The sequence below is a fragment of the Mesoplodon bidens genome, assembly GCF_964165515.1.
Source record: "Mesoplodon bidens genome assembly, chromosome: 19".
Lineage (NCBI taxonomy): Eukaryota > Metazoa > Chordata > Mammalia > Artiodactyla > Ziphiidae > Mesoplodon > Mesoplodon bidens.
In genome coordinates, this window is record NC_138179.1 from 55,028,586 (window position 1) to 55,055,526 (window position 26,941).

The following is a 26,941-nucleotide window of genomic DNA, read 5'->3' on the forward strand; positions in this document are numbered from 1 at the left end:
ACAGTTTATTTAACCGTTTACCATTTACTTGTTTCCAACTTCAACAAATTCTGCAATGTACATCCTTTGAAGAGAATCTTTGCATTTCTGGTTTTTTTCTTCAAGACCGATTTCTATGAGTGACATTCTGGGTCAAAGAGGATAGAGAGTTTAAAGGCTCTCAATTCCTCGAGAACTTCTGAGTCAGAGAGGATGGACCATTCAAAACCTTTCAACAAACGTTACCAAATCACTTTCAAGAAATGTTCTAATTCATACTTCTCAGCAGCAGCACCTAAGTGCCTGGCTCACATTAGTAAAAAGAACTCTGCTTTTTGATTTAGTGAGAAAAGTTGAGTTTAAACTTCTATTTCTTTGTAGAATTTAGTTTAAGATTCTTCCCTTCAATTTATATTTCTTCTGCCTGTTTCCCATCCTTTGCTCGTTTCTCTATCAGGGTGTTACGTGTTTTGTCCTTGGAATGTTGTTTTTAACAATACAAAAATACTTTTAAAAAACAAGCAAACAAACTACTGGTTGCTAGCTCATGGCTGCTCAACACTGGCAGAGGCCCACAAAGCTGCGCTCGCCCACTAGCGAGCTTACATGGAGGCAGGTAGCCTTTACGCTTCTTGGCGGAAGCAAGCCTCCCACAAAACACTAGGGCGGGAGTTGCTGCAAAGGCATTGGCTCTCCCAGCCTGGGGAGAAACGTCTCGCGGGATCTCAGCCTCCCTTAGGGCCTCTGACCCGACTACAAATCCCAACATGCAACGCGCCTCAGGGCCCGAGCGCTCGAATGAAGGCTAAGGTCCAAGGTCATGTGTCTGTCTGCGTAAGGCGACCGGTCATCTCTCCCACGCCTTTTTCTGCTGCTTTCCACCTTGGCCGCCATTTTGTGCGGGAGGTTATAGAACCTCTGAGTCAAGCCGACTCTGTGATCGAGCCCTTCAGGGATCGGCCAATCGGAAGCCAGATCTCGGAGGAAAACCCCGCCTTTGCCCGCCCGGAGGCGGGAACTGCCACGAAGCTCCTGTGGAGAGAGAGGAAGAAGCTGCGGAAGACCAATAAGAAAGGAGGACTCGAGGATGTTAACCAATGAGGGCGCGGGGGGATTGCGGCCAATGAGAGTGGGGGGACCCCCGGACACGTGGGCCGGGGAGCTGAGCGCTGAGTCCTAGAGCTAAAGCCCGGAGGTGAGTCAGTCACCTTGAGCCGGGCGAGCGCTGTGTTCCGAGCAGGGGCAGCAGGGCAGTGGGAGTGCAGGTGACCTGGGGCCGAAAGCCAGCAATCGGCAGGGATGTGGCTGGGTTGTGTGGTGGGGCATTTGCCCCTAGGGCCGGGAAAGGCAATGGCCGTCTGTAACCTTAACAATTAATGTTAGTTACCAACGGTAATGAGCAATCTACTGTCCCGGCTGAGGCGGGCCGTGGACTGCTGTGTGAAATGGGCAGGACCCTAAACGGCACCTGCCTAGTTTCTGCCTCCCCAGTCTTCCCGGCAGATCATCCTCTTTGGGTATCATTTCCCTGCTGGGGCTCGGGCCTCCTTCCTTTACTTCCGATCTCCGTGACCTTCCTTTGCAGACCTGCCGCGCTGAAAGTGGTGGAGAGGGAATTTGCGCTGTCCCTCTGACCTCTAATGGTCTCCTCAGCTGGGGCATGGTTCGAGGAAGAGCGTGGTCCAGGGAGGACGGGCGGGGTGAAGGGGACGCGACCGAGGGTCGCGACTGTAAGCAAACAACCAGGCTGTCAGTGGATTTTTTTTTTTTCCTCTGCAGACCGAAAAAATGCAGACCACCGGGGCACTACTCATTCCTCCTGCTCTGGTAAGCTGCGGCTCCCGGGTGCTCTAGCGCCAGGTGTGGGAACCATCAGTGTTTAATGAATGAACTGAGAGGAGCTTGGCATTCTGATGATGTTGCCCCTTTAGCGAAGCAGTAGGATGGATGCAGTTGACCCCTGTAAACCAAGCGATCTTGGCTTTGGAATGTGGTCAGAGTCTGGATCTGACCTTTACCCCCAGTCTGACTTGGCCATAGTTAGCCCATTGAAACAGTGATTTTCAACATTGGCTGTACATTGGAATCATCTGGGGAGCTTTTAAAAATCCTGATGCCCAGGCTGCACCCTATGGGAGTGGAATCCATGCATTTGTATTTTGTTTTAGAACTCCCCAGGTGATTCTGATGTTCGACCAAGTTACACAACTGCTACGTTATATTTCTTGAAATAGTTCAAGAGAGCCTTGTTACAGGAGTCTCTGCTGAGGTAACTGTTTCAGGAGCCTCACCAGGCTTACTGGCTCACTCCATTCAGGGTGTGTAACAGTGACTACAGTTTTAGCAAAATAAGATTTTCCCCTTCTCATTCCTTTGGTGGTCTGGGTACAAAGCCTTCCTGTACTTGGTTTGATGTTAGTGTGTGGGTTTTTTTTTGGGTTTTTTTTTCCCCGTTCTGGGATATTGATTAAGGGCTGTGCTCATAGAAGTGAACTTTGTTACCCAGTTTTAAATGGAAGGGTTGCCACTGCTGACTACACCAGGGTCTCAGGACAGCTGTCTCTGGTGTGGGCATACGTGGTAGCAACAGTAATACATTAATTGACCTTGAAATACCTTGGACTTGTTTTATTTATAATATTTGTAGTCATTTTTGACTGAAGCTCAGCAGTTAGGGGGATTTTTTGTTTTGTTTTGATTTCTTGCCTGATTTGGAGAAATGTGTCTTTCTGATTTTATAGATCCGCTCTTGTACCAGGGGTCTGAGCAGGCCTGTGTCTGCCTGCTTCCTGAGTAGGCCAGAGATCCCATCTGAACAGGTAAAGGAGATTGGGCCCTCTTAAGAATTTCCCCAGACTACGTTCCTTTAAGTTTGTTCACTTGCCTTTAGGCCATAGTGGGAGGAGAGTCAGAGAATCTGTGGTGCTTTAATAGTTCTAAGTACCTCAAGGTGAGCATTGTAGGTGACAAACTTGCAAAAGTGAAATTGGGTTTTCATGAAGCCCACGAAATTTCCCTAGTCCTGTCTGGAAACGGACCCTAAGACTAATTCCAAGCACGCTCTGCAGTCTGAGCGTTCTGTACTTGCTAAGAGCTTGCCAACAATTTCCGAGCTCAGGTGGGTGGGGTGAGGGGTGGAGTCAGCCACCTGTCCTTGAGCCTCACTATCTCCCTTCTTCCTCTCTTTCCTTCTCTACTTCCCTCTCTCTCCCGCCCCTTCTAGCCTTCCTACAGCAGTGTCCCACTCCAGGTGGCCAGGCGGGAGTTCCGGACCAGTGTTGTCTCCCGGGACATTGACACGGCGGCCAAGTTTATTGGTGCTGGGGCTGCCACAGTTGGTGTGGCTGGTTCAGGGGCCGGCATTGGAACAGTGTTTGGCAGTTTGATTATTGGCTATGCCAGGTAAGTTGTGGGGTGGCCTAGAGCATCTTCTACTATAAATTCCATCTTATTTGGAGGAAACCTCAGGAAGACATCCTTCTAGCTTTGTGTTGATTTCATCTACCTCCTGTTTTCTCAGAATTTAAATATAAGTTTCCAATCTGGCTCACTTCAACTTACCGTGTTGGTACTCTGCTTGCCTGTCCAATCCCCAGGATATATGCAAGCGAGGCCCTCTCCCAGTTTCAGCACTCTCCATTCACCTAACCTACTTGAGTCCTCCACCACCACCCATGACCCACACCCTCACCCCTTCCTTTCCCTGTCTCTGTCCCCGGCAGGAACCCGTCTCTGAAGCAGCAGCTCTTCTCCTACGCCATTCTGGGCTTTGCCCTGTCTGAGGCTATGGGGCTCTTCTGTTTGATGGTCGCCTTCCTCATCCTCTTTGCCATGTGAGGCTCCATGGAGGTCACCTATCCACCCCTGCTGCTTCGACTCCAGGCCGTGCCTGGTGCTAGAGTATGCTAAGCTTTACCATTAAACACAATGTTTCTCTAAACTCATATGCCTGCGCCTCTGTCCTTTGCCCTTGGGGAGGGCCTTCATAGAAAGGTGGGACGAGGAAGTGGGATTGGGTCAGCCACTGGTGATCAGGAACTCCTCAGGGCTGAGAAGTAGCACTGCCATGACTGTAATAACATCTCCCACAGGAGGGAACACGGATTTGACTAATGATAATTGGTGCTTTTTTCCCTTCAAATTTACTGTAATAATATGTAACATTTTTGAGGGGCTTAATTTGCACCAAGCTCTTTACCAAGTGTTTTGCATTTTTTACCTCAGCAACACTATGAATTGTAAGTGCAGTTATTATACCTGTTCTGCAAATGAGGGAACTGAGGCTTAGGGAAGCAAAATAACTTGTCCATCATCACAGAGCTGGAAAGTGGCAGCATTGGAGATTCCCCCCCACACACACCTCGGGCCAGCCTAAACCTTCACCTGCTGTGCTGTGCCATCTGTTTTCATTTTGGCCACACAATTAAGGTGGCACAGATAGGGAAACTTCGTCCCAAAGAAGTTGCATAGCATGTTAGAGTTGGAGGTGGGCCTCCACCTCCCTGCACTTAGCTACACCTGTAAGTTTCATTTCCTTTCTTAGAGTGCCTAAATGTTCTTGAATAAAGCAGATGAGGGACATGGTCTGTGTTCTTGGAGAATTTACAATCTTAGCTTTGCTAGGGATGAAAAGGGTGTCTGCGGGGGTACGGGGTAGTGAACCAACTACTGAATTGCTTAGAGAGCTCCTCACGGTATCATCCTGTGCTCTCAGTCTGTGCCCAGCGGGTGCCCCCCACTTGGCCTGATGTGGGACTGATAACCCAGGTAAGAGAAAGCTAAGCTGATACATCCACAGAATGAACTCGGGGGTGTTAGTAGGCATGGTCTGTCTCAAATATGGGACCCATTTTTTGAAAACCCGATACTTCAACTTTTTGCAAAGCTCTGAGCTAGTGAAACCAAAACAAAATTTCTAATAATTTTTGACACCTTCCAAGAGAAGGGCAGCTAGTAGGGTTAAAACCCCAAAAGATGTGAGTCAATAAGGACGGATTCAATTTAGTGCAACTTAAAGACAGTTATGGGACTTCCCTGGTGGCGTAGTGGCTAAGAATCCGCCTGCCAATGCAGGGGACACCGGTGCAAGCCCTGGTCCGGGAAGATTCCACATGCCACGGAGCCGCTAAGCCCGTGCGCCACAACTACTGAGCCTGCGCTCTAGAGCCCGCGAGCAGCAACTACTGAGCCCGCGTGCTGCAACGACTGAAGCCCGCACGCCTAGAGCCCATATTCCGCAACAAGAGAAGCCACCACAATGGGGAGCCCGCACACTACAACAGAGTAGCCCCCACTCGCCGCAACTAGAGAAAGCCCGCACGCAACAATGAAGACCCACCGCAGCCAAAAATAAATAAATAAAGATAGTTATGCAGGTATTTAGGTGTTAAGCATCCTCCTAGGAGTCCTGGGGAATGCTGAAAAATCAAGAGTGGAAACAATACTGAACAATGCCATACGTTATTGAATACGTGGGTAGAGAAGCTATGTGCTATAGAAGAGGAAAAGCAAGGAGGCTAGTGTTGGTTGTAATAACATGAGCTAACATTTGAGCACTTGTATGTCAGGCATGGTGGTAAGCATTTTCAATGAATAACTTCAACCTCCCTATGAAATAAGTCATTCTATAGGTAAGGAAAATGAGGGAGATTCAGAGAGGTGAGGAACCCTGTGAAGGTCATACGGCTGGTTAGTAAAGCTGGGATTCAAACTCCAGAACCTGTGTTCTAATCACTGTGCTGACTCATGCAAGATTCAGTGACATGCTCAAGGTCATACAGCAGGCCAACGATTTCAATCCGAGACCACCTAACATTCAACAATCATGGTGGTCTTCTTCCACAGGATCGCTCACCCTTGGCACATTCCCGACCAGATAAATCATTGTCTGATAATGTTTAGCAACTTCCTAGTCTCTACCCACTAGATGCCAGTGGCAACCTCCCCTCCCCCAGTTGTGACAACCAATTGCCAAATGTAAGATATTGACAAATGTCTCCTAGTTCTGGGGCAAAATCACTCCCAGTTGAGGACTGTTGGTCTACTGTAACCTGCTACTTGTCCTCTTAGTCTGTTCACCTTAAGTAACTCTCAAGATTGTCCACAGCAACCCAGTGATAGAACCTGAAGCAGAGCCCAGGAATCTTGGGGCCAAAGAGAAGGAATCAGACTGAGGTTGAAGTGGCAGCTGAGGTATCACCAAGGGAGCAATGGATTAACTGGTGATGCTGTTATGCAAATGGGATGCAGTAACCTTTTGGGATGTCAGGCTGGCATCCTTGCCAGGTCACTACCCTTTGGTGGTAATCAAGGAGCAGCCCCCAGGCAAGATGGTTACCTTTTCCTTCCTGTGAAGCTCCAGGAACCTATTTTTTTCCCAAGGGGCTGGTAAGAATTTCCCTTTATCATGGGTTCCAAACAGCTTTGGAATTGCTGGGCTTTCAAATCCAAATCAGCAGGGTTGGGAATGTGGTTGGTGGGCCCATGGAACTCTTGAGTCAAGAGAGAATGTGCGGGACTTCCCTGGTGGTCCAGTGGCTAAGACTCCGCACTCCCAATGCAGGGGGCCCAGGTTCGATCCCTGGTCAGGGGACTAGGTCCCGCATGCTGCAACTAAAAGATCCCAAGTGCCACAACTAGGAGCAGCCAAATAAATAAATAAATATCAGAAAAAAAAAAAAAGAGAGAGAATGTGCTCCCACCCCCAAGGAGGCAATTAGTCCATTACCATTGAGATTCTTTATCTAAGCTCTACGGCCCATGGATGGGACCATTTTGCTTACTGCAAAATATTTGTGAGTGCATACAGAGGTGCACTGTTCTTGGAAGAGGGGTAATGACCAAAAAAACACTGAGTAACCACTGCCTTAAGAGTTCAGCAAGGTGGCAAAGACCATGAACTTGGGAGTTAGAGGGGAGTGCAAATCTCAGCCCTGCCATTTCCTAACTATGAAGTTAATTATCTCCCTTGAGCCTTGATTTCCCCATCTCTAAAATGGGGATGAGAACAATTCATAGTGATTGTGACAACAAAGTAAGATAATACAGGTAAATGTATGCAAATAATGATAATATATGTAATGTATATATGTACAGTATTTTTAATATACATGTACAGTGTTAATGATATATGTAATATAAAGATGTATTGAGATATGTAATGAGATAACACATAATACATGTATTATTAAAATTTTTAATATAGCTATTATTACTTATAATCAGAAGCCTCCAACACCCAGTCCAAGTTCTGATTTTTCCTTTTAGCCCCCAATTTGTGACCTGGGTGGGAACTCTTCATCTGTTCCTGGCACTGAGCCCAAGACAAAAGGCTAGGCCCTGGAGGGGAAGGACTGCTCCAGAGAGCAGGGGGACACAGGACCTTGGGGAAGGGGAGAAGGATCTTCACGATGTATCTGTTTAGAGGGTCGAAGCGTAGCAGTGACCTGAACTCCAGGATACTTGCTGGTCTCTGTCCTGGGGGAGAGTGCTTTCCAGGTTGCCATGAGCAAGGTGCTACCAAACTTTGCTGCACTAAGAGATGGCTCAATGCAGTCCAATGTGCTGGGGAGGAGAGAGAGGGTTGGATCCAGTTTCCTGTCGGAAGACAGCTTGGTTGTGTCATCCATCCCCAGAGGCCATGGGAGTGGCTCCAGAAGGCACACTCTTGCCCTCTGGCCAAGCTGCCAGGGAAAAGCAGCCAGGTGTTGCCTTGAAAAAGTCAGTGAACACTGGACTAAGCAATGCCAGTTCACAAAGTTCTGCCAGCCTCTCCCTCGTCCTTCCTCTTCCCAGTTTAGAGGCCTTCTGGAGTTCCCTTGGGGGTTGGTGAGCTGGTCCTTCAAGCAGCTGCAGCCCTTTAGACCTTGAGTTGAAGATTCTTTGTACAAGCTTGGCCAGCCCTTGTGGAAAGAAAACAGGCATTTCTGAGGGAGAGGAGGTGAAATCTTAAAGATCCGTGGCCAGGGGAAGGGCAACTGGCTACAATGTCTCCACTTCCATTGTGTTTACCATTTCTGCAATACTCACTGAATGTCAGGTCCTGGAGATACAAGATAGGTGCTCCATGCTTACTGCCCTAGAGGACGTCATATGTAGTAGCTAGACAGATGAGTAACCAAACCACTAAAATAAAAACCAGGGCTTCCCCGGTGGCACAGTGGTTAAGAATCCGCCTGCCAAGGCAGCGGACACGGGTTTGAGCCCTGGTCCGGGAAGATCCCACATGCCATGGAGCAACTAAGCCCATGTGCCACAACTACTGAGCCCACACAGCCAGAGCCCATGCTCCACAATAAGAGAAGCCACCCAATGCAGCCAAAAATAAATAAATAAAATGTAAGATAATAACAGTTATTATTATTAACAAACACTTACTTTGGCCAGGTATTGTGCACATTCATCATCACATCATCTCTTCTTTATAGCTACTATTATTTTATCAATATTACTGATGAAGAATAGAAGCTTAGAGAGTTTAAATAACTAGGATTTTCCCTAATAAAGGGAAAGCGTATTCCAGGTAGAGAAAATATGAGCACAGGCCCAGAGGAGAGAAGGCACATGGGCAAGTGAGGTGTCAATTATTTGGAGAGTGCTTACCACTTTGCAAAACACTTCTAAAAATGCCACACTTAATCCTCAGAAAAACCCTGAGAGGTAGTAATTATCACCATTCTATGGATGCAGTAATAGGCTCAAAGAGGATATTTGCAGAGTGGTACATATCAAAGGTTGAACCTCTTTTTTTCTGGATCTGAGGTAAGTGTTTTTCTGTTCATTGTCCCATCTCTAATGGACCTTGTACCTGAAAACAATGGTCCAATAATAAGTAAGGGACCCATTGAGGAGTTCTCTCACCCCATGGGCCCCCTATGGGCCTCTGCAGTCTGTAGCCATGGAGAAGCTATGGAGTAGTGTTTTTCTTTGTGTGAGGTTACCCAACGGGTTGACTTTTGACCATCTTACTAAGTAAATAATACCCAAGAAAAATTCCAGAATCCTTAAAAAATGAATGAAATATATAGTTTGAATAGGCAATAGATGTACAGCACAACGTTTAAAAAGTACAAGTGTGTTTGTGTGTGTGTATGTATGTGTATATATATGCCCTTTGCCCCATCTTGTCTGCAATCAAGAGGCAACCGCTGTTACCAGTTTCTTGCATATCCTTTCAGAGATATTTAGGCATCTTTATAATAGAGTGGTAAAACGCTATACCAATAAAACATGAAATCTGTATAAAATATTGTATCAATTCATTTTGCTTCATGTTAAGTACCTAAGCTGTGACAGGCCCCATGCTGGATTCATAGATAATACACGATCTAGAGTCCGAAGAACGGGGAGCAGGGGGTAGTAGGGGGTGGAAGCAACAGGTACCAAAGGACCCTAATTAGTACAAGGTACAACGTGATGAGTGTGGGAGAGAGTTCCAAACTGTGACAGTTTCACAGTGGTCAGAACGTTTCTTCTGGAGACAGATTTGGCTTGCTCTCACTGTGACCCATGTAAATGACGGAACCTCTGTGAGCCTCTCTTTTTCCATCTATCAGAATGGACTAATAATAGTACTTACTTCATAGCTTTGTTGAAAGGAATAAATAAGACATACAAAGCACTTGGCACGGGACTTGCCTGGTGGTGTCGTGGTTCAGTGGTTAAGAATCCACCTGCCAGGGACTTCCCTGGTGGCACAGTGGTTGGAAATCTGCCTACCAGTGCAGGGGACACGGGTTCAAGCCCTGGTCCGGGAGGATTCCACATGCCGCGGACCAGCTAGGCCCTTGCACCACAACTACTGAAGCCCACGTGCTCTAGGGCCCGCGTGCTGCAACTACTGAGCCTGTGTGCTGCAACTGCTGAAGCCCGCACGTCTAGAGCCCATGCTCCGCAACAAGAGAAGTCACCGTAATGAGAAGCCCGCGCACCGCAATAAAGAGTGGCCCCTGCTGGCCGCAACTAGAGAAAGCCTGTGCACAGCAACGAAGACCCAGCACAGCCAAAAATAATTTTAAAAATAGGATAGGGCTTCCCTGGTGGCGCAGTGGTTGAGAGTCCACCTGCCGATGCAGGGGACACGGGTTCGTGCCCCGGTCCGGGAAGATCCCACATGCCGCGGAGCGGCTGGGCCTGTGGGCCGTGGCCGCTGGGCCTGTGCGTCCGGAGCGTGTGCTCTGCAACGGGAGAGGCCACAACAGTGAGAGGCCCGTGTACCGCAAAAAAAATAAAATAAAAATATAGCCCCCTCCCCCCAAAAAAGGGAAGAGGATGTAATGGGTGTAGTTTAGTGTTTAAAAAAAAAAAAATAGGATAAAATTTTAAAAATAATAGTAAAAAAAAGGATCTGCCTGCCAATGCAGGGGACACGGGTTCAAGCCCTGGTCCGGGAAGATCCACATGCCGCGGAGCAACTAAGCCCACGCGCCACAACTACTGAGCCTGCGCTGTAGAGCCTGCGACCCACAACTACCGAGCCTGTGTGCCACAACTACTGAAGGCCGCGCGCCTAGAGCCCGTAGTCCGCAACAAGAAAAGCCACCACAAAGAGAAGCCCGCGCACCGTAACGAAGAGTAGCCCCCGCCCGCCGCGACTGGAGAAAGCCCGCGCGCAGCAACGAAGACCCAACGTAGCCAAAAATTAAAAAAAAAAACAAAAACCCATTTGTGTTAAAAAAAAAAAAGCGTTTGGCACCTATTAGGCACTCAATAAATGTTAACTAAAAAAACAGTATTTTAGCTCTCAATAAATGCTGGCTATTATCACTCAACTCCACAGTCCCTGGTTGGAAAATTCACAAAGCTGTGAAAACAGGACTTCTCTTTTAAAAAACAAATTTGGCGGCAAAACGTAATCTAAAGTGAGGCTAGGGGCTTCCCGGGTGGCGCAGTGGTTGGGAATCCGCCTGCCAATTCAGGGGACACGGGTTCGAGCCCTGTGCCAGGAAGATCCCACATGCTGCGGAGCAACTAAGCCCGTGAGCCACAACTACTGAGCCTGCGCTCTAGAGCCCACGTGCCACAACTACTGAGCCCTTGTGCCACCACTACTGAAGCCCGTGCGCCTAGAGCCTGCACTCGGCAACAAGAGAAGTCATCGCAATGAGAAGCCCGCGCACCGCAATGAAGAGTGGCCCCCGCTCGCTGCGACTAGACAAAGCCCGCGAGCAGCAGCGAAGACCCAATGCAGCCAAAAATAAAAATATAGATACATTAAAGAAATTAAAAGTTTAAAAATAAAAAACAAAGTGAGGCTATTCGTCTGATTTAATATGAATATTCATAAGTGTACCCAAATTAATATGAATATTCATATGCTTTGCTACAGACGTATCAGTATGTTTGGTTACTGAGTGCTGCCCGAGGTCTTGCTGGGAGTGTTAGATTATGATCCTGTACTCTTGATAGGGAGAAAAGGGAAAGCTTTTTTTTTTTGATGGCTTGTTTTTGTTTCTTGATGGCTTGTATTTTTTCAGCTTAATCTCAGTAAAGTCCTGAGGAATCCTCCCAGGATTGAAACTCACAGCCCCTTGATTCCTGCATATTCAAGGCCTTGTGGAAAGAAATGTTGAGCTTGGAGTCGGGAGGCCTGATTTTCTTCTTTTTACCAAGCTTCTCTAGGTTTGTTTTATTATCCCTATGGCAACGCCTAGCAAAAGTGCCTGGCATTTAGCAAGCCCTTCATAAATATATATCGAATACACTCTAAAACGAGGTAGTTTTTCACTCGTAGTTCCTGATTCCTTCCTTCCTTCCTCTTGGTCCTGTTGCAGGCAGGGGGCAATGGCAGCCTGCCCTCCGTGGGTGAGGGTGCAGGAAGGATAAATCACAGAGACTTTCGGACAGGAAGAGCCCTAAGCGAGTCAACTCCTCTACTCAGCACCTCCCCACAAGGAAGCTGGATCCCCAATCCTACCCCTTGGGCACGTCTGAGGGTCGCTTTCCTAGATGTGGTAAATGGTCCTCCTCTCCTCCCCTTTCAACGCTTGAAACTAAAATATTCCTTGGAATTGGGTCCTCAATTGCACCTAGGAGTCCGGATCCGCCTCAGAACTTCCTCCCGCAAAGCGCGGGACCCGCGCAGGCCCAGTACCCTCGCTTGGCCGGCGAGCTCCGACCCCCGCCCGCCCTGGAGGACTGTGGGTGGACGCTCTTGCAGAGTGCCTCTCGCTGGTCGGGGCGGGGGTGGGCGGAGCCAACGCCGCCCAGGCCGGGGAAGCGGAGGGTGGGGACACTCTGGCCCGGCTCTCGGTGGTGCGGGGAGCGGGAGGGAGCAGCGGCCGCTCTGGTCGGCGGACGTGCTGCCGAGCAGTCCCGGAAGCGAAGGAGCGATGGCGGAGAGTCCGACTGAAGAGGCGGCGACGGCAGGCGCCGGGGCGGCGGGCCCCGGGGCGAGCGGCGTCGCCGGTGTTGTTGGCGTTAGCGGCGGCGGCGGGTTCGGGCCGCCTTTCCTGCCGGATGTGTGGGCGGCGGCGGCGGCAGCGGGCGGGGCCGGGGGCCCAGGGAGCGGCCTGGCTCCGCTGCCCGGGCTCCCGCCCTCGGCCGCTGCCCACGGGGCCGCGCTGCTTAGCCACTGGGACCCCACACTCAGCTCCGACTGGGACGGCGAGCGAACCGCGCCGCAGTGTCTACTCCGGATCAAGCGGTGAGCCGGGGTTTTTCCTCCCCCAGCCCCGAGCTCCGGGGCTCGACCTTCCCCGCCCCCCCCACCCTGTCCCACTACCACCCCCGCTGCCCTCGCGGCGGCCCAGCTCCCAAGCCCACGTCTTGCCAGCCCGGAGCGTCGGGATCCAAGTCCCCTTTCCCCCCGCCCCCAGCCCCACACGCACCAAGCCCCTCCTCGCGTATCCAGGTCCGACCCCGCCCCTCGGTAACCTCCTTTGAGCCCTCGGTCTCCAGTCCGGACACCCTCCCCCACACCTCCCGACCTCCCGCCCGAAACCCGACCCTTCGGCGCTTCAGTAACACCCCCTCCCGCCCTCCGCACCGCCCCTCTCCCCCCTTCTCCACCCCAGCCTTGTTAGATGCAGCCCGGAGGCCCCACCCAGCGGTCCCCTGCGTCGTCTCCTCCCGAGCCCCATTTGTAAGACACACACACAGCTTGCTTTGCCCGGCCTGAGACGTCAGGCCATCCTGGCTTTATTCCCGGCCTCCTCAACCCCCTCCACAGAGTCCCCTCCCCAAGTCTAGGTCGCTTCCCACGCATGCCCGCAGCCTTCTCTTGAACCACTTTTCCAGAACCCCAAAGCTCTCTACTCTCACACCTGTTCCAGGAACTCAAGCTTCCATCCCCCCGCCGCCCCCCCCCAGTCTCACATTGGCTTGTAATATCCCACTCAAGACTTTCTTTTCTGTATTCTTTCCTCTGAGTCATGTGATTTACTTTCTGAAGCAAATGTACCCAATTGAAATATAGGAACAAAGGCCCAAGTCCCTTCTGTGCTTATTTCTTGGGTGACTGATCTCAGATCATATCATTTAACAGATAATGTTTTTGTGAAATTGCTTAGCATAGTACCTATCTCATAGGAAAAGGGAATGCTTTTTAGCTGCTGTTAATCCTGAAACCTGTTTGCTGATAGCCAGACTCTCTCTCCCTATGCCACCATCACAGTCATCCTCATCTAGGTAATCACATTCCCCACATTCCAAGTTCTTTCAGATGTTTCTGCCTACTTTGAAGGTTGTACTAAAAATTAAACAGCATACTGTGTGTAAAGTACCTGCCCAGTGCCTGACACAGTTTGCCAACTCCATCAAGGTTGCCACCTCTAACTTAAGAAACTCAGCACTCCTCAATTCTTGTACTCCTTCAGCCATTTCAGTCTTCCAATCCTAACATATCTCTGAGTTCTGCCAATACTTTTCCTCCACTCTGTCGCTTGTTTGCACTTTTTTATGTCCCTCTGTACCGTAGCAAGTCCCTAGATTTCCCACCTATAGGCCCTTGCGCACAACTGATCCATTCTCGTTGATGAGCTATGACCTAGAAGTCCTCTCATCTTCTATAGTAATGACTTCATGTCATCCTCCACCTGTGAGATTCTCAGCAATTTCAGAGGGTCCCCATCCCGACCTGAAGAGGTCTGTACACTATTAGTCTCCTGGGCAAGAAGGCCATTATTGCTCCCTGCTAGCTCTCTTGCTTCATATAATCCCCGTGCTAACAACGGTCCACTGTGTGGTTTATGGAATTAGTTTTTTAGTGGAGTTGATTATGCCTTCCCAGTTACGGAGAAATCTTCATTTCGCATTCAGCCGTAGTACCTGGGAATCTCGGAGGTGGGGAGTGAATGAAGTGCCATGTGGGAGGAAGTGAGAGTCAATGGGATGTGGCTTTTCCAGGGTGACATCGGGTACCGTTGGGATCTCTGATTTTTTTTCCCCCTCTCCCTTCCCTCCCCCTGAGGAAACAATGCCCCTTTGATGATAATTTGCTCTCTGCTTGCCTGACAAATACTCAGCTGAGATTTCTCAGCCAACAAGACGGTGCAAACATTTGTGGTACCAAGCACCACTTTCTCGAACCCTGGCCTCGCCGAGGTGATAACGACTGTCCTGCCCAAGGGACCCCCCTGTTCTCTCCTCTCCCTCACTCCCTCCCCCACTTCCTCTTGGTGTTATACAGGGATATCATGTCCATTTATAAGGAGCCTCCTCCAGGAATGTTCGTTGTACCTGATACTGTTGACATGACTAAGGTATGTACCTTGGTGGGGTTTGGGGGTTACTGGGAAATTGGGCCCATGAAGTTGAAAGAGCCTAAAAGAGATGATCCAGCTCACACCTCTGATTACATAGATGAATAAATCAAAACCCCAAGAGAGTAAGTGGCTTGCCCAAGGTCACACGGTGAGGTGCAGCGGAGCCTTGAACAGGTATCTGTTTTGGGGTGCCCAAAGGTCCTGGTTGGCTTGGAAAAGCCCAGTTCATGCCTGTTGTCCAAGCTTAGGTATTAATAGAGCACACTCTTTCCCTCTCAGAAATGCTCCGGTTTGGATGGTAAATTACATGGTCACCCTATTGTACTAGCCAACTCTTCCCCATCCTGCCTCTCTTGACCTTTAAGTGTGGTGCTGTAAGTCAGATGCCAAGAAGGTTGGGGATGGGACAAGCTCGAGTGAACCGTGTTTGTAGTTACAGGGCCTTGTTTAGGCTCCTGTCCTTACTGATTGCTTTTGAATATCCTTTCCACCCCAAAGACCGTTCCTGTCTTGCCCACACACAGACACAGAGAAAGCTTAAATTCCTCTGGCATAGATACCTAGACTTCTCTGTCACTGATTGCTCTACCCTGAGAAGTGAATTTTTACTTAAACTGAAATCGGGAAGAAATGAGATTACCTAAGTCTAGTGTTGTTTAAATGAAAACTCCTTGTAGGGTCAAATTTCTTATAGTAAAAATTCAGATTTGGTATTGTTTGTGTGTCTCTTTTGTTTTGAATAGGTTTCCCTTTAAATTGATTTTTTTTCTTTTTATGTGGTTGGAAATGTTTTCCCTGGGACATCTTGTTCTTAGTCAAGTATTAGTGTTAATATGCTAGTCCCTGGGGTCCCAGAATTGATGTCATGTTGATACCATTTGAGCTTGCTATTCCAGTTGACGGAAGGCTAAAAGATAACATAGGAGCCACCAGGGCGAGGCGGGGACTGTAGCCAGAGGCACTGGATTGCAGGTCCTTTTTCCTCTTGCTGTTTAAATTCTGAGCAGACTTAAGTGCCTAGGAGCCTTTGTAGATGAAGAAATATAACTGAGTCAGTTAGGTTTTCTTCCCTTCAAGAAGGGAAGTCTTGTTCAATAAATCACAGCTGGAGGAAGAGAATTTAGCATTTTGTTTCAAGTGCTGCTGATTTTTTTATATGATTATTAACCTACAGTGTTGGGGAAAGTTCTGGGTATAGTCTATGGCTCCGAGTGGACCCTGAGTTTCCCCATTTTTCTTTGTATCTTTCACACAGCTGGATGCTGCCTGAGCCACATCCTCCACAGTAGGTTTGATCCTCTGCGGAGGAGACAGATACCGTAGGCCTCCATCACAACCCTCAGCTCTGCCCTGTGATTGGCACTGGTGCTGTGGCCTCCAATCCCTTTCTTCTTTTCCATTCATCCCCTGCCCTTGGTGCCACATAAATGGAGGGTGGAGTTGCATCATACGCATGTTTAACCTAGGCAAATCCAAACATACGTACTCAGTAAAAATAGGTATTGACTTCTTAAAATTAAACATGCTAGGACAGTATTTTACAGATGTATATTATGTTTTGCACGTTGGTGTTCTCATCCATTTGTTATATAAAATACTGATCAGGGAAGTCCGAACAAAAAACATGCTTTAAGGGAGTTTTAAGGGACACTCAAGGGTGATTTTGGCTAGATTCAATTTTCACCTTGGGCTCTAACTTTAGAATGTAACCCCTGAGAAAGATGCCACTACACTGTAATGGGGTTTCTTAAAATTCCAAAAATATTTATTAGTGTGAGTGAGCACAGGCTATTCATTTTTCATGGTGAGGATATGGAATATGGATTCAGATGAAGGTCCTGCCTCTGGCGTGGGTAGCAAGTGGAAGTCAGGAGGGTTTGGGATGGGACATCACCTCACAATTTTGAGATGGGGTTTTATTTTGCAGATTCATGCATTGATCACAGGCCCATTTGACACTCCTTATGAAGGGGGTTTCTTCCTGTTCGTGTTTCGGTGTCCGCCCGACTATCCCATCCACCCACCTCGGGTCAAACTGATGACAACGGGCAATAACACAGTGAGGTTTAACCCCAACTTCTACCGCAATGGGAAAGTCTGCTTGAGTATTCTAGGGTAAGAGGAGACTTCTAAGTGGCCAAGTTGGTTGTTAGCAAATATTACTCTAGGCCAGCCTTCATCAACCAGGGTTTCTCATCTGAATCACAGGACACAGAAAATGACTGGAGTGACTGTTTCCTCACTTCTCCCCCGGATGGTACTTGATTACTGTCATTCTAGATGCAGAAAAAGAAGTTAATTCATGACGTACAATGGATGCCTTAGTGAAGTGGTTCACCCCGAGCAGCAGTAGCATCTGGAAATGCATAGCCACGTAGAGTCTGGGCCCCCGCCCCCAGACTTGTTATACCAAGAGCTCTGGGGATAGGGCCAGCAGTCTGTGTCTTACAGGCTCTCCAGGTGATTCTGGCGCAAACTGTTGGAGGGCCACTCCCTTAGGGCATCAGGGCTTAATTCTCTCCTGAGCAGGTTGAGAAAGGCTGCAGATCCTGTCCCATTCAAGGCTGTGAATGTCTTATTTCTGAGTCTCTCGTGAGTGGCTTTGGAGGCAGTGGTGGTGATGATGATGATTATATTTTAGCAACTGAATGAAAAATGTCTGAGGTTGGAAGTCACATCAGATATGAAATAGATGTTTCAAGTACATTTTTGTTTCTGGGTGCTACCAAGATTTTGCTTCATGTAGTTCTCATCCATTCCCTTTTAATCTCCTTTGGGGGTTAAAAATTCAGAATAGAAATATCTTGTAGCATATTCTGGATTGGTCTTTTTAGTGTGGTCTGAATTTCCCTGGGGCATAGAACAAGTAAAAGTTGAAGTTAAGAAAGTTGCCCAGACTGGTGATACTGTTTTCTTTCTTCCTGTCCAATCCAATATATTTTTAGGTTTGTGTAGGGAAAAGGCAGCTTAAACAAACTTCTCCCTCTGCCCAATTCTCTCAGATCGAAGAATATGTTCTGTGATTGCGGCAGTGAGACAGTCCTTTGAAGGAGGTTGTCCTTAAAGAAGTCCTTTATCTCGTTAGGGTGTAGGATTGTCGGTGCTGGAAGGACAGTGAGTGGTATATGTAAACCACAGTGGTAAGGAAACTTAGTTGTTGTTTCTGTATGAAAGTTGTTCTTGAAAGTGTTTTTGTATTAGGTTTTCCTTCATTAGGCCAATATAAAACTATTTCGAGCAAACATCAGTTCACGGTAGAAACAGGGGAAGTAAGATGGTGGGGTAAAAGTGGCAGAAGTATTGGGTGGAAAAGGAGAAGCTACTCTGAATTTGAAAATTTGCCGTCAAGAATCAGAGTAGAGGGCTCCCCTGGTGGCGCAGTGGTTGAGAGTCCGCCTGCCGATGGAGGGGACACGGGTTCGTGCCCTGGTCTGGGAAGACCCCCCCCCAAAAAAAAAAAAAAAAAGAATCAGAGTAGAAAATTCCCATGTGTACTTAGTTGACTATTCACCTTAACAGCTGCATTCCTTTCCTCCCTACCTAGAAAAAAATATTGGGCTGACTTACAAAAGAAATTGAATGAGCTTACCCTGTTGACTTCAATCCCCAAATACTAGACGCGTCGGAGAGCACAAGGTCTAGGGTTCCTGGGGGACCGAAGCTGAGAAGAGAGGTTGAGAGGCACTGAAGAGCGAGCCCTGAGGAAGTTACTGTTCCCCATTACTTAGTGGCCTTCCCTCAAGGCCATCAGGGAAAGGGAAGTGGCAAGTTAACTTGAACAAGCCAGTCCTGGTTCAGGTTGTGTTCAGCTTCCAGCTCAGGTGCCATCTCTTCAATTAATTGAGTTAAAAATAAATGTCCTTAATGTCCAAGCTTCCCTCCTTCTCCCAACATTCCATCAGGCATATGAAAGAGAGGAGCAATTTTGGTGTTTCTCTGTTGTTGAAGATGATGTTCATGTATTATTTTCAAGCCCTCCACACTCTAGAAGTGCCCCTTATTCCCTTTCCGTCCTTTGGCAGAGTTCTGTAGTTTTCAGAGGATTTGACACTCTGTGGGGTTTGATAGAGAGCTGGATCCCCGATCACCAACCCCACCACACGGCCTCTAACCAGGCAGCTTCAGTCCCTTCTCTGCCTCTGTGCTCAACTTCTCTCTCCTCTCTGTGACTCCCATCACCACCCATAAATAAATAAGCTCTTTAAGATCCATAGAGGTTAACATTTAGATTGCCTTTGGAGCTGTTTTCTTACCTTATTTCTTTCATTTTGATGAAGGGAACCTTCCCTGGCTACTGTTTCTCTCCTAGCCCAAAGAAAATCCCTTCAAAGTTACTTTGCTTGCTTTGCCCTCTTTTGTGACACTTGATAAGAGGATTAGGCAGTTGAGTGATTTCTGGTGAATGAGGGTGAGATGGAGGCTGGGAAATTCCAGAGTGTTAATAGTGAAAGAGAAAGTGAGTCACTTGTGATGGTGCTGCCAGGCCCCGGGGTACTCGTACACTGGTCTTTCTGTATGGCCTCTCCCGTCTCTCTCTGCCTCACCCTCTTCCCTTGCCTCTGATGTGTTTTGCAGTACGTGGACTGGCCCTGCCTGGAGCCCAGCCCAGAGCATCTCTTCCGTGCTCATCTCCATCCAGTCCCTGATGACTGAGAACCCCTATCACAATGAACCTGGCTTTGAGCAGGTAAGGCCAGGTGGGCCCAGCTTTGGGGTGTAGAATATTGGGTTTTAAGGGATCTGAAAGATCTACTTGAGGGTTTTTGTTTTGTTTTTGACCTGGCTCAGCCCCATGTATTAAACTCGTCACTGTGGGAGAAAAAAGGAGCTGGCATGTGTGTGCCTTAATAATGAATTTTTTTCCCTATTAAATTACAATAACACTGTCAAATTATTTCCATTTGACTTGGATTAACTTCAGTGGAGTCATTTGGAAATTGATTCTGCATCTGTTTTGGGGGCTCTTGGAGCCAGTGTGTTCTTCTGTATGCCTCCATTCCCCAGTATTCCCTTAAGGTGCCCCCTAGTGACTACTGCTGAGCCACACTTCCTTTTGGAGTTACGAAGTCCTGTTACCTGCAGAGCCGCAGGAACAGTCACTGGCTAGGGCAAGAATATTTTCGTCAGTGCTGCCAGCTAGAAGGTGGAGAAAACTCATCATTTCCAAGGGTGCACTGTACGCCAGCCACTTCCAGACTTTTATATGTATCTTCTCACTTAATCCTCATACTGACTCTGCAAGATAAATGTTATCCCCATTTTCAGCTGAGGTAATGGTGACCTGGAGAGGTTAGTTAACTTTCACAAGGACACACAGATCAGGATGTAGTCCCAGGAGCCCAAAGTCTTCCATTGTTTCAAAGCCCCTTCCAGATTACTCATGAGCACAGGAAAAGAGTTCCAGTGATATTATCAAAAGATACAATCATTCAGTTTAAATGATTAAAACGGCTTAATTCATTTTGAAACTACTTGAGATAACACTAACATTGGTGATTCTTCTGTAGTCCTAAACAAATGGAAATACCTTTTAAGAATGAACTAAAATTATTCCCTAAGCCATCCTTTCAAACAAATAGTGAATGTGATTTCAGGAGTAGGTGGAAATGGAAACGGACCTCATTGGCTAACCAAGGAGCTGATTTTTACGTCTTGTTTGGAAATTCAAGAGATGGGACTTTTATTCTTAAAACTACCAAACATTCTTGGCTCACAGAACCCCCTTGTCTTGGTAGTTTTTTTCACAGTTCCCCAGGCAGAAAGAAATGCCATACTGTTCCATTTGTTAAGTAGTTAGGTCCAAACAACTTACTTCCTTCTCAGATGACTACACTGACTTAATAATAGGATGTGTACACCTGTTCAGTGCCCCACAACTTTTAAAATCTTGGAATCAGATCAGAGCCACCACCCTCATTTCTGTTTCCTCCTGTTTTCATATGCTACTTGCTATTTATCCAAGTAGTGACTGAAAATCCAGCTTCGTGAAAACAATATGTCATCAAAAGGAATGTAGGGCTTCCCTGGTGGCGCAGTGGTTGAGAGTCCGCCTGCCGATTCAGGGGACGCGGGTTCGTGCCCCGGTCCGGGAGGATCCCACATGCCACGGAGCGGCTGGGCCCGTGAGCCATGGCCGCTGAGCCTGCGCGTCCGGAGCCTGTGCTCCGCAACGGGGGAGCCCACGGCAGTGAGAGGCCGGCGTACCGCAAAAAAAAAAAAAAGGAATGTAATACGGTTCAACATTAAAACTGAACTACCTGTCTCAAGGTAGTAGTTTGCATGGAGTTTCACAGGTGTTGAATACTGTGGTTTTCCTCAAAAAGTTTACAGTATCCCACAGTGCCCTTGTGGTTTCGCTGTGGTGCACATTGGGAACCGTGGTGGTAGGCTGAAGGCATGTGTGTATTTCCTGTTCATTACATGTTTTGATCAGAGCCAAGGCTCTGACTGACTAGAGTTGGTGGTGGGAGGGGGGAACAAGGGAGGAGTCAAAGGGTGGAACGCCATGCTCCCGTCTGTTCACGCCCACATGTTCCTGTCAGCTCTCCAGACCAGTTTCGGAGTTTTTTCTTTTGAAAACTTCAGGTTCTACTTCTGATAGACAATAGTTGAATTCAGTGATGGTGGAATCCACAGATGTGTAAAGGAGTTAATCAGGAAGCATCCCGATACCTATAGGTTTTTCAGGCTAAGACTCCTAGCATCATTTATACCTTTTTGTCCCACCATTATTCTTATACATGGTTATTTCCCACTTAATCCTTCCTGCGAGGGCTTTCATTTCAGGCTTAGGGAAATTTGATGCATGTGGTTTGCTGCTTATAGGTCAAATGACCCATAACAGAGGATGGGTACTGGTATGTGTGGCGGGGGTGGGCGGGGTGAGTGGTTTCAGGGACTTAGTTGCTCTTCATGGATCTGCCATGTAGTGGGGAAGGTATCCTCTTAGTTCATTTGCTTGGGTCACGTACATACTAATCCTAAAATCTCTTCCCATTGGCTTTTCTTTTTACCTAAATTTTGTACTTGGATACTGTGGTGTCTGTCACATTATAGGAGAGACATCCAGGAGACAGCAAAAATTACAATGAATGTATTCGGCATGAGACCATCAGAGTGGCGGTCTGTGACATGATGGAAGGAAAGTGTCCCTGCCCTGAACCCCTACGGTATGTGTAAAGAGAGCCCACTTGGTACTTGGTATTCCTTTTGGATATTTAGCTTGTTCGTACATTTGAGAACCTTTGGGGCAAAGTCCAGTGTTGGACACCAGAGAAAGACAGAAAAAGGCAAGATGTGGTTCATGCTTTTAAAGAGCGAGTGACCGAGGGGTTTCCCAGAAGGAAGTTCAGAGAGCTTTTTGGTCCTTGGAGATGCCGAGCCTGATGGGAAAGACACAAGTCCATGCCTTCAGGGAGCCCCTGTTTGACTAGAAACACTTAACTGTTGTACAGCCAAGTGAGGTGCAGAGTGCTTCATAATAAACCCATTTCTTAGGGTTCAAGTTTATTCTAGGTGTGAAAAGCTAGATGAGCAAAGAGTTAATGAAGCAAACTTTTCTAGGAAATGGGTGGGGCCACGGTTTTTTCTTTCTTTTTTTTTAATTGACATATAGTTGATTACAATGTTTCAGGTGTATCTAGGAGAATTTTGAGTAAGGTTTGGGATTAGGGATGGCCTATGGAAAATGAATGAGAATGAGCAAGTCATGAGTTGAAGTTGGAGTTCAAATGGTCCGTATTAACAGTCACTCTCATTTGATAATCCTTAGGGTATAAGGGAAATCAACCATGGGCAGTCAGCTGTTTCTTTTTCCATTTTCCATTGAAACATCTTTGTAGGAAACCACATCTGGTCTTGGGAACTCTAGCTGCTGAATTTGGCATTAAGGTTACATGGTGAAGGGGTGGTGCCTTCCCCTCTTGTTCCTGAGTGAAGCTTCTCTGCTTGTCTTCCAGGGGGGTGATGGAGAAGTCCTTCCTGGAGTATTACGACTTCTACGAGGTGGCCTGCAAAGATCGTTTGCACCTTCAAGGCCAGACCATGCAGGTAACAGAGCCCCTGCTGCTGACTCCAGAGGCCTTACAGCAGACCATGTAAACCCCCCTCACAAGGGTGACATCCACATCTCATAGAGTTCAGAGCCAAAAGGAACCTGGTGCATTGAGTAGCTGAGGCCCAGAGAGAGACTGAAGTCATATGGAGTTGGTTCTAGGTTCCTGGCATAAAGTAGGTACTCAAGAGTAGAATCTGAATCATCCTGCTTTCTAGCCTGGAACTCCTTCCCTTCTCGGTCAGTAGTCTTTTCAAACCAAGAACATTCAGCCCTCTCAGAACTTAGGGATGATGAGAGTCATCTGTTGGAATTCCATCCCTAGCTCAGGGGGGTGCTAAGGGAAGGAATGCTTAGGGAAACATTGGGTGTGCAATTACTGTTGAAAGAACCTCATACAAGGATGGTAACCAGTTGTTCATTCTCTGCCTCTACTGGGGAAATGTGCTTCTGCTTCCAATAAGAATGCAGAATTTAGGCTTGCTTAAAAGGAGAGGTTCTGGGACTTCCTTGGTGGCGCAGTGGATAAGACTCTGTGCTCCCCAATGCAGGGGGCCTGGGTTCAATCCCTGGTCAGGGGACTAGATCCCACATGCATGCCGCAATTAAGACCCGGCACAACGAAATAAACAAATATTAAAAAAAAAAAAAGAGGTTCTTATTAAACCGAATTGTAAATAGGATCAAATATAAGTGACTGGTTGAGAACCTTCCTGTCCTGAAGGGCCAGTCCTGTGTCTCTTGGATCATTTACTTGCTTAGAAAAGTGGTGACTTGGATAAGTGGCTAAAGCCTCTTCAGGTTCTTTCCAGTTCTGTTTGGTCTATGTTCCCACCCACCCAGCACCACCAGCAGTAGGAGTAACTGTTCTGTTTCCTCAGGTGCTGCTCAGAGATGGTAGCTTCCCTATCCTCCCTTCAAGGACTTCCCTCCTACGTGCCGCATTTAAACTCAAAGGGCAGGACCAGCTCAAGGCTGACTTGCTTCCTGAACCTTTTTTGAGACTATGTCGAGGATGATGCATGCTGTAGCTTGTTCCCCATCAGGAATGATCATGGCTGGTATCTAGCAGCATTTCTAATGTTCAGTCTGTGAAGGAAAAACGACTCGTGATGAAGGAAGGGCAGGGAGGAGCAGCACCTGGGGAGGCGGAGAACGGGTGGACACGGAGCCAGTGAGGACAGGAGGAAGATCTGGGAAATTGGCGGCTCCGGAGTAAGTGTGGAGCTCAGCGTTGGGGGAACATAACCCTCAGATGTGAGAAGTATGGGCTGTAGTCACAAGAGACTGACTGACATCCACTGGCCCTTGATCGTGAGGGTAATGCGTGGGCAGAAGCGTGGAAGGAGTTTAGGTGGGAGAAGCAGACGTTCTGTGAGAGGGAAGATCGTGGACTTTCTTGTAACTGCCGAGGAAGGAGGTCTCCGCTTGTTTGAGCCCTGGGCGAGCCACTTTGCTGCCGTAATCCTTATTTAGCATTTTAAATTTCTTTTTTTATACCCTCCACCCCACCCATAGTTATTTTTGAGACTTTAAGGACAGTTAACCCCTTTCCACGTAATGTTTGGTTATCTTTGATCTCGAATGACAAGGACTGGAGTGATGCCCAGAAACCTGGACAGGAATGTGATGACTGGTCCATGGGGAGGAGGGCAGGTACTTATCCGAAGTCAGAACTCCTTCATTCTAGACCTGCCTGTGATCTCAGAAAAGCAAATTGCCCTTTTTGAGGGAATGAAGGATAATTTCCCCCTTATATAGTTTGTATGAGGTTTATTGAAAACACCAGCAAACTGAATGATCCCAGTCCTGGTCTTGAACTTCTCTTCCCTGTCGATGTCGCCATTACTGTGTCCCCCTCCTGCACGGTGGCTTGCTTTGGGGGAACGCAAACACATTGTAATGTTGGCCCAAGCCAGATCTGTCTGGGGTGGTGAACGTGCCACAGTATTCCTAAACAAAGATGGTGTCGTCTGCTGTTGGGAACTCTGTGCTGTGCCCGCTTCCGTCCCCAGGCTCAGAAGTTGAGCGTGTGTTTCACGTGGGCCTAAAGCTGCTCTGTCTAGGGTGAGCCACCCAGACTTGAATCTTCCTTCCCGCTTGTCTCCTTTCCCCCACAGGACCCTTTTGGAGAGAAGCGGGGCCACTTTGACTACCAGTCCCTCTTGATGCGCCTGGGACTGATTCGTCAGAAAGTGCTGGAGAGGCTCCATAATGAGAACGCCGAAATGGACTCTGATAGCAGCTCGTCTGGGACAGAGACAGACCTGCATGGGAGCCTGAGGGTTTAGACCCTGCTCCCCTCTCCCCTCCCCTCACTCGAGAGTCCCAGCAAAGTCCCTTCCCCCACCCCAGGGATGGAGAGGCACTTGTGTATCTCCCTCCAAATGTGACATCATCCCGCAAGATGGCAAGAACCAAGCAAGCTTGGATCCCAGGGTGTGGAAGTGGGGAGGCTGTTCCCGCTCTGACCTCCTTGGCTCTCGAGCATCTGGGGCTGTGTTCATCCCATATCAGGGGCCAAGGTACCTATGCAGGAGCACCTAGGGCGAGGGCCTCTGGCAAAAACAAAACAACCAACACACCTCTCCACAGGGCCAGCTCCTTAGGGACAGGTGGAGACAGAAATTGCAGTTCCTAGAGGGAGTGCGCCCAAATGATTTATGGGGATATCTGGAAGGTAGCTTGGGGTGGGGGGCTGTCCGTGACACTTAAGCAGTCTGGGTGGTTGTCTGTCTGTCTTCAGTTTTGAAGCAGGGCTTCCCAATGCCCTTTTCCTCCCTGCCTCTTTACCCCCATTATTTCCCACAGGCCAGCATAATTTTGTTTTTCCTAATTTATAGTCACTGTTCTAGACAGACCAAAGAGAAGGAACAGTGGTGGAGTCTAGGCTGCTGATGAGTAAGCTTTACCTAGCGCCTGAGCACCTTTCTCCTCCGCCCCCACTCCCTCACCCATTCTAGAGTTAAGACAGAAGGTGAATGTGACTGGGCCTGAACCAAGGTCTTGGTGAAGCCTCTGCACAGGCACCGTAAGAAGCTGAAAATGCCGTTTGTTCCCGCAGTCACTTATTTGAAAATTTCCCAGTGCGGACAGCTGTTGTGTGTATGGGATTAGAGCCACTACATAGAACAGTCTCTCTCAGAGTTTTTCATAAGTACTAGTCACGATGAGGGCTTTACTCCTGGGGTGGGGTACAGGGGGAGGCTGATGCTAGTCCTGTTGTATTTTGTTTGGCTGTCCTTGTGTTTTCACCTCAGCCTGTAGTCCCCCTCCTCACTTCAGAGCCCAGGGAGTCGTGGGGAGCAAGGGTGGCCAGTGGCAGAGGGGATTGGGGCTGGGACTCTGGAGACTCCTCTCCTCCCCCTCCCACCCCCAACTGCTCTCTGTCACCGACTCTGACGGGTGTTTGCCTGGCTGTGTCGCTTCCCTATTTAGCTGCAGTGATCCTTTATCTGGTTGGCTCAGAAAAAAAATGTGCTTTAGGTGCCCTGTGACACGGGGCATCAAGGGAACCCATCCTTCCCCTTTTTGATGTGTCCTCCTGTACTTTCCAGATTCTTACTGATAGGTCTCCCAGTGGGGTATTGGTGATCCACATGACACAGGGCCTCAGTCAGTATTCCAGCCACATGTAAGGGAGAGGCTAACTTGTACCTGCTCTGCCCGCTGCTAGAGAGGCCTCTGCCTTGTGGGTCATGAGACTCCCTGGGGAAGTTGGGAAGGGGGTTGGGCACAAAGGAGCATGTCCTACTTGGGACGGCAGGAAGCAAAGGGACTGGACGGGAAGTGGGCTCGGGGGACCGAAGTGTAGCTTTGATACCTGAAGGCTGGGTCTCTTCACAAGGAGACTCAAGAAGGGGCCCTGCTTCCAATTTCCCTCTTCCATTCCCAGAGCTAGTACAGGGCTTGGAAGAATGCCCTTGGTCTGTTGGTCCAGTGTTAGCTGTCATCCATTGAAGTGTTCCCACTTTCAAGTGACAATCCTCTCCTTGGTCCTGCCATGGGCAGAGCATGTCTGGCGTACTAGCCTGACTTTCACGTCCTAATCTTGAGTTGAGGAAATATATGCACAGGAGTCAAAGAGATGTCTTTATATCTGACTGTACATAAATGAAGTTTTTTTTTTTTTTTTTCTTTTTGGTGCAATAAAGTTTGTTTTGGCAGAAGGAGGAAGCGCCTATGGGTGTGGGAGGGTTTGTGTAAA

General features: G+C 48.2%; 2 protein-coding genes and 1 long non-coding RNA gene across 4 annotated transcripts; 2 read left to right on the forward strand and 1 right to left on the reverse strand.

Annotated features, from left to right (window-relative positions):
• Positions 1–1,040: 1,040 nt before the first annotated feature.
• ATP5MC1 (ATP synthase membrane subunit c locus 1) lies at positions 1,041–3,919 on the forward strand. 2 transcript variants are annotated; one of them, XM_081219317.1, is made up of 5 exons: positions 1,041–1,174; positions 1,759–1,806; positions 2,721–2,798; positions 3,203–3,381; positions 3,702–3,919. In XM_081219317.1, the coding sequence occupies exons 2-5, from the start codon at positions 1,768–1,770 to the stop codon at positions 3,814–3,816; spliced, it is 411 nt and encodes a 136-aa protein (XP_081075443.1). In that variant the 5' UTR covers positions 1,041–1,174; positions 1,759–1,767; the 3' UTR covers positions 3,817–3,919. The 2 variants fall into 2 exon arrangements, with proteins under 2 accessions (XP_081075443.1, XP_081075442.1); XM_081219316.1 differs by having other exon boundaries at positions 1,120–1,244.
• Positions 3,920–7,160: 3,241 nt separating this feature from the next.
• LOC308607008 lies at positions 7,161–12,116 on the reverse strand. Its single transcript, XR_014013941.1, has 2 exons — positions 11,894–12,116; positions 7,161–7,880 (listed from the first exon to the last, which is right to left on the reverse strand). It is a non-coding gene; the product is annotated as an uncharacterized lncRNA (long non-coding RNA).
• Positions 12,117–12,211: 95 nt separating this feature from the next.
• Positions 12,212–26,903, forward strand: UBE2Z (ubiquitin conjugating enzyme E2 Z). The gene is made up of 7 exons (XM_081218593.1): positions 12,212–12,622; positions 14,606–14,678; positions 16,609–16,796; positions 19,257–19,368; positions 21,738–21,850; positions 22,640–22,730; positions 24,855–26,903. The coding sequence occupies exons 1-7, from the start codon at positions 12,309–12,311 to the stop codon at positions 25,023–25,025; spliced, it is 1,062 nt and encodes a 353-aa protein (XP_081074719.1). The 5' UTR covers positions 12,212–12,308; the 3' UTR covers positions 25,026–26,903.
• The last annotated feature ends 38 nt before the right edge of the window (positions 26,904–26,941 follow it).